General features: G+C 34.6%; 1 protein-coding gene across 1 annotated transcript in view; it reads left to right on the top strand.

Moving 5' to 3' along the window:
• BMPR1B (bone morphogenetic protein receptor type 1B) overlaps positions 1-14,438 on the top strand; it is a gene marked incomplete at its 5' end in the record, with an annotated part of 107,234 nt that overhangs the window by 35,015 nt on the left and 57,781 nt on the right. The window contains one exon of the mRNA XM_082837852.1: positions 11,543-11,702. Within this exon, the coding sequence (XP_082693978.1) occupies positions 11,543-11,702 (160 nt within the window). The remainder of the gene's footprint in view (positions 1-11,542; positions 11,703-14,438) is intronic.

Genomic DNA, 14,438 nt, shown 5'->3' with positions numbered 1-14,438 from the left:
AGCTTAAATGTCCCAGCAATGTGTAATTTAGGTTACTTTTAAACTACTACAAATGTTGCATATATTATTATACCTTCTGTGTTGTCTGTGTGTTGGAGTGGGTATGTGTGTTTGCCCCTACACATTTTCCAATACTGTCATGGTTAAAACCAAGTGTTTTGGCTGTGTAACGTCCTGTGGTAGAGTTTGTAGTTTTTGATGTTGTAAATTCTTCTGCTATCTATGATATATGTCTCAATTCATAGATTATAAATCAAAGTTGCTTTCTTGCAAATATGGTTTGTAAAAAATGCAAAAATATTTTAAAGTACAAATTAATGATTTAAACATCAGAAGAAATGAATGTTCTGAAAATTCAGTTTCTAAGTCATTTAATTTCATCAGGATGGTTATAAATTGTTTTAAGGTAAAGTATACAGTCAGAGAAGCTAAGGCAAGTATATTTTAGTAATTCATGTCATTTTTGGTGTCTATCTTAGAAAACTTTCCTATGAAGCATGACATAACTGTAAACAAAGCTATGTAGATAGCACTGCAGGTTTTGTACAGTTGTTTATTCAGATTCTTTAGTTTTTCTCTTAAAACTCTATAATGGCTTTCTAATATTCAGATTGTTTTAATTCATTTTGCTGCTGGTTATCATTATTCTATGTTGTTTCATCATAGACCTTTAAACTCATTGGTGATGATAGTAGTTGATAATAGTGCATTGTAAGTTAAGTTTTTAAATATATATATTCCATATATTTTATGCCTCAAATATTTGAACATTTGTAATAGCAGTATATTTACATTTTCAAGATCAGTATGCTCCTTACTAAAGTATCCTTTAACAATTATCCAATTAGAGGATCCAGAAAGGATTAGAAACAGAGAGATCCTAAATGCTTTCCAGGTTTTTTCTTTGGGGAAAAAGAATAGCATGAACCTGGTGATTGGGTTTCTGATGTCTGGCTTCATTGTCACTTCTCTTCTTTACATAGATGTCTGTTCAAAGTAGTTTTACACTTCAAGCTGTCTTGGGAGTGCTTTGCAAAGCTGCGGAGTAAGTTTTGGTGTGGTGACTAGTTGAACATCTGCTTTGATTAGCTTTAGAACTCTGTGAAGCAGAGCATTGATAGAAAGTCACCGAATAAACCATAGCTCCTGGCTTGGCAGTCTGCCATATCCTGGTTGATTCTTTGACATTATTGTCAAAGAGGCTGTGGTTCAGTTTCTTTTCCAACAAAGAAAAGAACAGACATATTAAGTATTTTTAAATGCAGAGATTTTTTTAACTTTTAAAATCATCCTATTAGCTGTGATTATGCTATTTTATGGATATAGATTCAGTTTGATGTTAAACTATCTTTAAACATGGTGGTTACTTGCTTGTAAAGTTTATTATTTCTTATGTTGATCCTTTTATTAAGATACTTGTTATCATGTCATGTTTTAGAGTATTTTCAAAGATTTTTAATTTATATGAACATTTTGGTTGAGTTTCTCCAAATTCGAAAGCATATTAAAACCTGTGGGAAAGCTAGCTACCGTTCTATCTTTAAAGAGTATAAATGTGATGTCCTGAGAACTATTAATCATGTTATAATCAATTATGATGCTTACTCAGGCTCATAACTCTGTATTAGTTACCTGTAAAACAAACAAATATGAATATATATGTTGTATGTTCACCTTTATGTAATATTTCACCTTTTTATGATTTGTTCAACTCATAATCTAGCATCCCAGAATATAAAACACTTGAATTATTGAAGCTTTCACTTTTTATCCAGATGTTTTGGGGTCTCTGGGCAGAACTTTTATGATATAAAATGTGGAAAACATGATTATCATACAGAAACTGAGTGATATGGTCATGTGGATGTGTAAGTATGGTAAAAAGAGAAACAATTGCTGGCAGATGGAAACATGTAAAATATTTTATTATAAAAGCTCTGGTTTCTATAGAGATCCAGGAAATCTTTAACATTGTAAAACTAATGTGTTTTTCTTACCCTATTCAGTAGTGTCAACAGTGAGCCACTGAAATGAAAAACTGTCAGTATCCCTGGTGCTTATGTTTTCCATAAAATTTATTGGTTGATTACTGTTACTTACCCCTAGTAATCTTCCCTCCTGTGCCTCCTACCTAGGACTTACTTACATTTGACAACTATATGTGGCATTTTGACTTCTATTTTATTATTTTCACATACTGTTTTTGGTTTTCCATATGTAGCTGATTTGTCTCACTATATTCCACATGCAGTTGATTTGTCTCACCAGCAAGACTGTTATATTACTGAAGGTACTTCAGGTGCTCTGCGCCATTGTGTTATGTAGATGGAATGGATTTAATGATTATTTGCTAAATAAATGAATAATGAATAACAATGTATTATTCAGCTGTGAACAAAGTGTCAATGTTTCGTAAACCAAAAAGCTCAATATTTTTATAGACTTTCTGTGCACAGTGATGAGCCCAGAATGGCAAAGTTAATGGAAGTAACATGAAGCAAAAGAAAGGGGAATTGAAGAGAGAATCAGGATGAGAGAAAGAGGTTGGGGAAAGAAGAAATGGAAGAGAAATAGAAACATTTAGGAGATGAAGCAGTAGAGAAAAGGAACAAAAACAATTGAGGGGGAGAAAGAGAAAAATCTGAAGAATGAAAACAAAAAAACTGAATAGTAAGCTTCAGCAGCACAGAAAACAGTTTACTGTTATTCACTCTTAGTATGTGCAAGGAACTGTGATAGGTGCTTTACTTGGAGTCTCTCATCCAGTTCTCCTAGCAAGCCAATGTGTGCTGCCACTTTCCACATCCTCTGTTAGAGAGGTAAGTGACTTGCTAAGGCAACAGAGCATGGCAGTAGCTGAGCTGGGGTTTGAACTGTTTTGTCCATTTTACGTTATATCCTGGTCAAGTCTGAGTCTACTGCTTGGTGACCACACCTGGTGTTGGTATCTCACCTGGCATTTCATCCCCCTCTATAGCATGGTAGCCCCAGAACTTACCACCTACAGCCTCCCTTGTCCCTCTCTCCTCTGACTTCTGAGACTCGAAGGAGAAAGAAACTCCTGTGCAGTTCACTTCACTATTAATAATTGAAAGTCTACTCTTTCTTTGTAATGCATGATTTTGCTTTGGTATTTTTGAATCTAAGTTGTATTTATATTTTGTTTTCAAAAGAGTTTAGGCACGTATTTCAACTTTTTATTAACGATTGCGTTTCATGTTGTTTATATTTTTTTCTAAGTTCTTGTTGCAAACAACATAGAAAAATTGTTTGAAAATGTCTTAGTATAATGAAAGAGGGTTAGGCAATGAAAGTTGAAGTCAGGACTTTTGAATTGAGTATGCTTATTAGACAGTAAATTAAATTATTAAATTGAGTTAAATGATTCAAGGCTTAAGTGATGAAAATAAAAGTTAGTTATCTATTTAAACCCACCATTCAGGATCACTGAAAGTTAGCTTGAAAATTAATATTGTTTTCAAGCTCTGATTCAAGTTTTATTCCTGTGTGTTATAGGTTTTGGTTTTTAACCAGTGTACTCTTTAAACCAGTTTTGGTTGAGAAAGGAAATGAGCATTGATTCACATTATTTACTATCATAGCAACATGGATAGTGTTAGACTGGATCAGTCCCAAAGCATTGCTGGACAGTTCAGTAGTACTTTAAAATTTTCTTCCACTAATCTTTTTACCCAAGATACTTGAAGTACAGACTTGTGTGACATGAATTTCAATTTCTCTTCTTGGTCCGGCCTGCCCTCTTGTGAAGATGAGGTAGAACAGAGAAGACACTCAAAATTTTGTTAATTCTTGAGATATTTAGAGAGCTAAAAAGTAAAAAATAAAATGAAGAAAGGAAAATAGATTACTAGCAGATCCTGTGGCACAAAATAATTACATGTCATCTTTAAATGAATTTTGAAGACTCACATCCATTTCTTAGTATTAATACATAGAGTATTTGAGGTTTAATTTCCTTGAATTATTGCTGTTCATAAAGATCGTTCTCCATGTGTTTTAATGTGACAGTAGATTCTGATATCCTCTTCACTATGACATATATCATACAACAATATTTTATACCAAAAACTTAAAATGTTTTATTCTATTTTTGAAATAAGAATGTTACCGAGAAAAAATAATCAAAACTAGTACATTAACTAAAATGTACTTTAGGATATAGTGGATGAATATGGAAGCTAAAATTTATTTCTTGCAGAGTTGTAGTGTTGCATTTTTTTTTGCAATTTACTGTTGTCCTGTGTTTTCTGATTTTTCTATAAAAATCTTGTTTCATTTTTCTGTAAAAATCATATGGAAGGGTACACTATAATATAAAATAATATAGAAATAGTAAAAATAATTGATTTGTTAAGTATATACATCAAAAATGAGTTATTTTATAGTGTTTATACCAGGCTGCCAACTAATAATTGTCCACTGATTCCAGATGAGTACTTTAAAGAAATTCTTTATAACTCTGCCTTACTTCCTAATTTACACAAGAAGAGATGCCATAGAAAACTTGTGTATAACTATATACAGACATACAAAATAGCTGAAAACTATATCCATGAAAAGATATTCAAGGAAGATAACCATCTGCTTAGCTTCTGTAATTGAATGGAAGTCACACTATTGCATGCTGATCATTATATTATTTTGTGAAGTTTGAGTAATTTGCCTGAAAATTTGTAAATCTATCTCATATATGAAAATCATAAGGAATATAATTTAGTTGCAATTCATTAAGAACACACACGCACACACACACACACACACACACACACACACACACACACAGAAACATGTTTGGAAGTGATCTTGTGGTTCAGTTGCTCCCTAAAAAAAATCTACTGATCCTCTGAAAAATGAGAAACAATTTTAGATTGGCTTCCACAGGCCCTACTTTGTATTATCATGGTAATTTGGATAGTTAACCTGGATTAACTATAATGTAACTAGCTAAGCTAACCAGGCAGCATCTGAAGTGTCTGGATTCACACTGTTAAGCTAAAGATTGGTATTAGGGAGAAAAAGGGGTGGGGAGTTAGGGGAGGGGGAAGGTAGGAGGGAGGAAGGAAACTGAAAATGGACTGAACTAAAGAGGGTGTAGTATTTATTCCTAAGACATTTCCGGACAGTCTGACTTTTCTCAGTTTTTTTTTCCCTCTTACATTTTTCTGTCAGATTTATTTGTAATTCTATTACTAAATATTAAAAAAGGCTTAACTGTCTGGAAAGCTACTGGGAAGAAATAATCAATTTTGTTGAAATTCTTTTCAACCTAAGTAGAAACCATTCACTATTTGGCTTTCCTTGGTGGAAAAAAATTCCTTTTAATTTGCTGATTTAGAAAATATAATGTATTAAATTATATGTAATGTTTCTTTCATAATTAGTAATCTTGCCATTGTTTTTAATGATTATCTTCTTTTATATAAATTTATCAGAAAGTCAGGCTAAATTCATGTTTTTATGAGATGATTATTAATTTTATGTACATGTAATTGTCTTTTTTATGCCTTAGCTGATGTGTTCAGTCTTGTTTTTGATCTAAAATGCCTAAGCTTGCCTATATGAGGCTGGCTAGATTTGGCATAAATTCAGAATGACTTTATATGGAAGTGATCCTTTTATAAATCCCTTTTCATAATTATAACAGTAAATAAAACAGTTCAGTTTCTTATTGACCCTTTATTTCAAATGTGGACTAGGTATTAGGAAGATCTTAAGGAAATTGAACCAATAATTTAAAACTTCCCAACAAACAAAAGTCTAGTTCCAGATGGCTTCACTGGCCAATTCTATCAAACATTCAAAGAAGAATTAATACCAATCCTTCTCAAACTCTTCCAAAAATAGAAGAGGAAACACTTCCAGAATCATGTTATGAGGCCAGCATTTCCTTGATATCAAAACCAGACAAGGACACCATAAGAAAAGAAAATTACAGACCAATATCCCTGATGACCATATCTAAAAATCCTCAACAAAATATTAACAAACCAAATTCAACAATATATTAAAAGGATCATACACCGTGATCAAATGGGATTTATTCCAGGGATGTAAGGGTGTTGCAACATCCACAAATCAATCAATGTGATTTACCACATGAACAAAATGAAGGATGAAAATCTTATCCAAATACATGCAGAAAAAGCATTTGAGAAAATTCAACATCCATTTATGATAAAAACAACAACAACTCTCAAAACAGGTATAGAAAGAATATGCTTCAACACAGGAAAGGCTATATATATGGCAAGCCCACAGCTAACATCATACTCAACAGTGAAAAGCTGAAAGCTTTTCCTTTAAGATTAGGACCAAGACCAGGATGCCCACTCTGGCCTTTTTTTTTTTTTTTTTGCGGTATGCGGGCCTCTCCCTGTTGTGGCCTCTCCCGTTGCGGAGCACAGGCTCCAGACACGCAGGCTCAGCGGCCGTGGCTCACGGGCCTAGCTGGTCTGTGGCATGTGGGATCTTCCCAGACTGGGGCATGAACCCATGCCTCTCAACCACTGCGCCACCAGGGGAGCCCAACTCTGGCCATTTTTATTCAACATAGTATTGGAAATGCTAGCCAGAATAATTAGACAAAAAATAAATAAATAAAAGGCATCTGAATTGGAAAGGAAGAAGTAAAACTGTCACTGTTGGCAGATGACATGATGTTATATGTAGAAAACCCTAAAAACTCCACCAAAAACTGTTGGAACTAATAAATGAATTCAGTAAAATTGAAGGGTATAAAAGCAGCGTAGAGAAATATGTTGCATTTCTATACACTAATAATGAATGAACTATCAGAAAGAGAAATTAAGAAAACGATTTCCATTTACAATTGCATCAAAAAGAATAGAATACCTAGGAATAAATTTAACCACGGAGGTGAAAGACCTGTGCACTAAAAACTATCAGACATTGATGAAACAAACTGAAAAAGACAAAAACAAATGTAAAGCTAATCCATGCTCACAGACTGGGAGAATTAATATTGTTAAAATGTCCATATTACCCTAAATAGTCTACAGATTCAATATAATCCCTATCAAAATTCCAATGGCATTTTTCACAGTAATAGAACAAACAACCCTAAAATCTGTGTAGAACCACAAAAGACCCTGAGTAGCCAAAGCAATCTTGAGAAAGAAGAACAAAGCTCGAGGCATCATGCTCCCAGCTTGCAAACTATATTACAACGCTATAGTCACCAAAACAGTATGGTATTGGCAGAAAAACAGACACATAGATCAATGGAACAGAATAGAGAGCCCAGAAATAAACCCACACTCTTATGGTCAGTTAATCTATGACAAAGGAGCCAAGAATATACAATGGTAAAATGATAGTCTCTTCAATAAATGGTGTTGGGAAAACCAGATAGCTACATGCAGTAGAATGAAACTGGACCATTATCTTACACCATACACAAAAAGTAACTCAAAATGTATTTTAAAGACTTGAATGTAAGACCTGAAAGCATGTAACTCATCAAAGAAAACATAGGTTGTAAGCTCTTTAACATAGGTCTTGGTGTTGGTATTTTAGATTTGACACCAAAAGCAAAGCCAAGCAAAAAGAAACGAGTGAGACTACCTTAAACTAAAAAGCTTCTGCACAGCAAAGGAAACCCTCAACAAAATGAAAAGGCAACCTACTGAATGGGAGAGGATACTTACAAATCGTATATCTGATAAGGGGTTGATATCCAAAATATATAAAGAACTCATACAACTCAGTAGCAAAAAAACAAAGTTCCATTTACAAAAAATGGGCAGAGGATCTGAATAATATTCATTTTTCCAAAGAAGACATACAGATGGCCAACAGGTACATGAAAAAATGCTTAACATCACTAATCAATAGGGAAATATGTATCAAAACCTCAGTGACATATCACCTCACACCTGTTAGAATGGCTGTTCTCAAAAAGACAAGTGGTAACAAATGCTGGTGAGGATGTGGAGAAAGGAAACCCTTGTACATTGTTGGTGGGAATGTAAATTGGTGCAGCCACTATGGAAAACAGTATGCACCTCCCTCAAAAAATTAAAAATAGAACTACCATGAGATCCAGCAATTCCAATTCTGGGTATTTATCCAAGGAAACAAAAACGCTAACTTGAAAAGATATATGCACCTCTATGTTCATTGCAGCATTATTTACAATGGCCAAAATATAGAAAAACCGAAGTATCCAGCAAGGGATGTATAAAGAAGATGTGGTACATTGTTGTACACCTGAAACTAATATTGTATGGCAACTATACCTCAATTTAGATATCATAATCTTTCTTTTTAACTGTGCTCTTGGCTTTTAAGTTGAGTCTAATCATATTTATTCGTTCTATTGCTACCGCTTCTCTTCTCCCTTGTCTTCGCTTTTTAGCCTCCAAATTATCATTTAATTATTTTAGTTTAATCTTGTGATTGGAAATGTTGTGAATCATGTGATAATGATTTTCATTTCATAAGGAATTAAACACATATAGATTAATTGACTCCTAAATAGCAATTACATACTTCTATGGATTACTCCCTTGATTATTTTGGCAAAAGCAAATAAAGAACTCTCCACCTGTCTCAGATTTGCATTTAATTATCCATGTATTTAATGCTAATTAAAAGCAATCATTTATCATCTCACTACTTTTACTTGTTTGGGTCATATTGTATGAAGGAAGCCTTATATGTTCATTCAGTATGTTGTCTGTTAACTCAGTTTATAGAAATGGTGTCTATTATGAGCTAGCTATACTTATCTTTTTGTTCTTATGAATATGTTTTTGGTAAAATATCATGTATTCTGACTGCATGTTGAAGTGTTAAACAATTTAGAAGGATTATGCAGCAATATTTCATCTTCACAGTCTCTATAGAAAGGATGATTTTTACCTTCTGATTACCAAGATTTTATTGCTAGTGTCTCCTCTGAACCTCTTTTATATTGTTGGGTTTTTTGTTTGTTTGTTTGTTTTAGCCCCTTTTCTTGTTCATATAGTGGGATTTTGTAATTAAAATGCTCTGTAAACTGCCCTTTTCAACAAAAATTACATTTTAACAGTCTTCCTTGTCAGTAAATATACTTTCACATCTACATTTTAATGACTACATAGGAATCTCTTTCAAGAGACCTGACTTATCCCCCTCTTATTGTAAACACGGATTGTTAAGCAATATCGCAAAGAATCTCCTTCTAACTAAATTTTATATCATTATTTTGTTTAAATAAATTTAAAATGTGAGAAAATCGTGAATCCTGTATTAAAATGTTTTTTACAAAATATCTTCTTTCCAATAGTATAAAGATGTTTCTTTTTATACTGTAGACCATTCTGTGTGAATATTCCATTTAACAACTTTTCCCACCAGGTTGTAAATTCTGTGTATGTTTAGTTCATCCTACTTACCTAGGCTGTGTCTGGAACAAGGTAGGCACCCAATATGTGTTTGCTAAGTAGACATATGCATAATAAATGAATTTTTATTATTTTGTTTTAAAAACTTCAAAGAGCAGGGGCCTGGTATGGAAGAAAGCAGGATGTAATAAGTTTTAAATATCTTACCTTCATCACTTTGAGTTACTTTGAGGTAATTTAGGTCATAAAGTTAGTAAGACTGAGAAACAGATTTAAAAAGAAGGAAACCAGCATGGCAGGGTGATATATAGGCATACCAATACCCACTGCACCTGGATAGCAAGCCGTGTGCAGGCTTTAAATACAAGATACTAACATGAACTGTGTTTAACTTCACTTTATTTTGGAATTTAACTTAAGGATGAGCACCGATTTTATGGAAATAATAAACACCTATTGGGATTAATTTTGTGGTTGGATTAAATAAATATTTACTTAATCTAGTCCTAGTTTTCTCAAAGTGGAGTCTGCACATCATCTGTCTCAGTCACCTGGGGTTTTGTGGAATAATGCCTTTCCCTTGGCTCACCTGAGACCTGTGGAATCAGAGTCACTGTGGGTGGCCCAGGATTCTGAATATAACAGACTCTTCATATATTACAATTGATATGTCTTCTGCAGACTAAAATATAAGGAACTGTTTGAGAAAGTTAGGTGCACATCTTACATAAATTTGAAAAATCTAATGAAATATTAGAATTAATGATTGGGGGAAATTCTGGTAAATGGATCTAACATATTCGTTTTTCCTTTAATTACTACTTTCTACAAATTCAACTAATTAGCATAACATAGAAAAAGTCAGGATAAATCATCACAGACCTTTTTCTAAACTCTTCATTCTCTGATATAACCAGTGGTTGGAGGCACTAATTTGTAGTTAAAAAAAAAAAAATAATAACAAACGTACACTGTACATATCTATTGTGTATATACTATACTTCTGATCTAGAATTTCAATTTTTTAACCCAGTATCTTTTAGATAATATTTTTGTTGAAATTGTATTTAACTGTAGGCAAACTGGATGTGTTGTTAGATTTTAAATCAAACATTGCTCAGGGTGACAATTTATACAGTGACATAGCATGTAGGAGAGCTCTTACCACAATGCCTGAAACCTGGTGTCAATTAATCTATGCCTCCTTCTGAAGCATCCTTTCTTTCCAAAAGTGGTGGTAAAGAAGAAAACATGAAAACTGTCTCAGTGATATGTCACCCTAGGTTGTGCAACATTGTCTTACTATTTAAAAGGTAAAACATTAGATTTCTCCAATAACATTAGCTAACATTTATCAAGTAATACTATGTAACATACCCACTCTAAGCTCTTGACATGAGGTAGGTGCTTATAATTATCTCCATTTTGATGATAAGAAAATGAAGCACAGTGGGATTATTTGTAAAGCTATTCACTGTCAACTAACTGGTAAACAGCAAAGCCTACTTTAGAACCAGAAAAATCTGTCTCTAAACATCATGTCTACTATCGTATCTTCCATTGAAGATGTAGAAACATTGCTACTGTAATAGGTTGTCACTTTCGCTTGTATATCTTGATAATTAAATTTTTATCTTCCTAATGAATGTTGCAGATTAAATATGTTTAATGATTTCTTTAAAAAATACATGGTATACCTAAAGTGAAGAGAACCCTAAAGTAAAGAGACTGGTAGAAAGTTTTAGGGCCCAGATGATCTGGGTGTAAATGCTGGCTTCATGACTTATTTGCAGGGTGCAGATCACTTAAACTTTGAGTCTTAATGTTCTCATCTGAAAATGGAAATGGTTATATTTACTCACAGCATTACCGCACAGAGTAGAGATAATCTATATAATAGTGGGTCATTGAACTGCTTGCACTCAATCAAATACAACTATTATAACTTAATGTAGAAACTACTATTCTGAAAGGAGATGAGAATTTCTAATGAGACATATATATCATATAGAAAGTACAATTTTTAGTGTCAAAACATCAGAATATGTTTTCTGTTTAAACGTTTAACTATTATGAATACTTAATATTTTGTTTAATATCATCATTCTTTGGACAGAAGACTGTGGCTGGGCTATCCCAAAGATGCTTAAACTCTTACTGTTTCTTCTTTTCAGCAAACTTCCTTGATAACATGCTTTTGCGAAGTTCAGGAAAATTGAACGTGGGCACCAGGAAAGAGGATGGTGAGAGTACAGCCCTCACCCCTCGCCCAAAGATCTTGCGATGTAAATGCCACCACCATTGTCCAGAAGACTCAGTCAACAATATTTGCAGGTTGGTCATATAAATTATTTCACTCTAGTTTTAATAGAAAGCCATCCTTTTTTGACTATATAGAATTGTAGGCTAGTGTTTCCAAGAACACATTTTGGGGAATAGGTCCTAAACCCATTAACTCTCAGAGCTGTGCCTGTATGTAGAAGAGTACTGAATCGCATTTTGCCCTGAAATGTTGTTCTGAGGTCATTCTTCCTGCAAACATCACATGTGCACATAAACAGAGAGCACAGATCCCAGGGTCCCTGTCAAGAAGCAAGAACCAATTATTTTCTTTCAAAAGACCTCAGCCCCCAAAATAAATGCAATAGCAGTGGTGTCAAATGTGGGTTTTTTTGTTTGTTTGTTTGTTCTAACATTTATTGTGGTCATGGTGTTAGTGTTTTGGAAAGAACACCTAAGCTGTTAGGAATATTTATAAACTGCCTCTGGGAAACAGCGTAGTAATAGAGTTTATGTGAGTCCACCAGAAGTTAAGATTAAGACGCTAAATACTAGAGAATAAACTCCTCAGTAGCTGATCATGTTTGTATAAATACTTTCTAATATTTGAAACTGGACCGTTTGCCTCTTTCTTCCTTACACATCTTTATGCAGCCACATCCATTTTTTTGGTCACTGTCCCTGCACTGACTCCCCAGGGTGAGGACAACAGTAAATAAAGAGGCCAGAGTGTGTCCAGGGCAAAGTGGCTGAGATAACAGGACAAGTGTGGGTCTCAGGAGTTAAAATGTCAGAGAAGCAGAGTCTCCCTCAAGGAGGATAATGGACCCAAATAGGAAGATGGGCTGCTGGGTTTGAACTCTGGGCAGAATATCTGGGCAACCATTTGGGACCTCATTCCCCAGGAAGGAGCATGAAGCTGAGTTGAATGCTTTTCTTTTTCATGCTGAGACCTTTTTTTTTTTTTTTTTAAAGTTTCCTATGAAGTGGGATATCTAATATAAGCTCACCAGTGTATCCTGAAATATGTAGCTCAAGAAATATGTATTAACTGAATGACACAAGGAGGAAATTTGGGTGTATTCATAAACATATGTCTCATTTAATCAGCACAACAACAGCATGGCAGGGAATTCTTCTTTCTTACCTTTAGACCTAAGGAATTCAGGGCCCAGAGAGGTCTAGTAACTTGGCTCTTGTATGATAGAACAAGGTTGCAATCTCTGAGCGCTTAAACCAAGATAAAATGACTCCAAAGCTCAGACAGTGTTTCCTGGGAACACTACCTTTTTGCAGTAAACAGAAAAAGTATCAGGAAAATTACAAAGTTTTCTGAAGAAGAGAAAATTAGCAGGATGAAGCATATTAGGGAGATATTTTACTATTTTGTGTGAGTCTGTAGTAATTAAGTGTGAATCTGTGTGTGCCCTTTGAGCTGTAGTTTGGGTGATCATACGTTCAGGTTTTCCAAAATTATCCCAATTTCAAATATTTTGTCCTATTTTCCTTATAGGCCATTGAAGCGTTCTAAGTTGATTTGGAAGAAGGTGTTGAGGCATGGTTAACTGCAGTGCAAGTTCTTTGTGGTGGGAAGGAGAAGCTTGGCATATAGGAGGAGACGTGGTGGGATTTAAGCCTGGAGACAGAGGAAATTTGTCTGTGTTCTAAAGGGGATGTTTAAGCAGGAGTGGCAGTGGAGATTGAGGTGATTTGATTTGCTTTTTAGAAAAATTTTCTCCGCTGCAGAGTATTGAATGTATTAGAGGGAGACAAAAGTAAGTTCAAGAGCAACAGCAGACGAGTAAGAGAAATTGAAAAGTAGATTCAGGAAGGACAGTTTATGTGAGAGAAAATGTTCTCGGATGAGGGTGATGCTGGTGCAGGGGAGAGTTGGACGTATTGGAGGCATATTTAGAGGGAAAGTTTTATGTTGACGCCACGGAGATGAGAGGGGACCAAGAGGAGCTTCACAAGTTGGCAGGGGTACACTTAGGTGCATATTGTAGCCTTTTGATGAAAGACGACAGAGGAAAAGAATCGAGTTTCAATCTGGATATACTAAGTTTAAGGTTTCTGACAGTCCAAGTAGAGATCTCCGAGAGTAGGCCTATCAATAGAATATGGATTTGGAGCTCAGGTAAGAGGTTGGGGAGAGAGTAGAGTAAGTAGAACATTAGTCAGTTTTTTTGTTTTTGTTTTCAATCTCCCAATTCATCCCACCACCACCCCCCTGCCGCTTTCCCCCCTTGGTGTCCATACGTTTGTTCTCTACATCTGTGTCTCAGTTTCTGCTCTGCAGACTGGTTCATCTGTACCATTTTCTAGGTTCCACATATATGCATTAATATGTGATATTTGTTTTTCTCCTTCTGACTTACTTCACACTGTATGACAGTCTCTAGATCCATCCACATCTCTACAAATTACCCAATTTTTTTCCTTTTTATGGCTGAGTAATATTCCATTGTGTATATGTACCACATCTTCTTTATCCATTCATCTGTCAATGGGCATTTAGGTTGCTTCCATGACCTAGCTATTGTAAATAGTGCTGCAGTGAACATTGGGGAGCATGTGTCTTTTTGAATTATGGTTTTCTCTGGGTATATGCCCATTAGTGGGATTGCTGGGTCATATGGTAGTTCTACTTTTAGTGTTTTGAGGAACCTCCATACTGTTCTCCATAGTGGCTGTATCAATTTACATTCCCACCAACAGTGCAAGAGGCTTCCCTTTTCTCCACACCCTCTCCAGCATTTGTCGTTTGTAGATTTTCTGATGATGCCCATT

Source organism: Leucopleurus acutus (genome assembly GCF_964270905.1).
Source record: "Leucopleurus acutus genome assembly, chromosome: 4".
NCBI lineage: Eukaryota > Metazoa > Chordata > Mammalia > Artiodactyla > Delphinidae > Leucopleurus > Leucopleurus acutus.
Note: the sequence above shows the minus strand (reverse complement) of the source record. Positions and strands in the feature narration are given on the sequence as shown.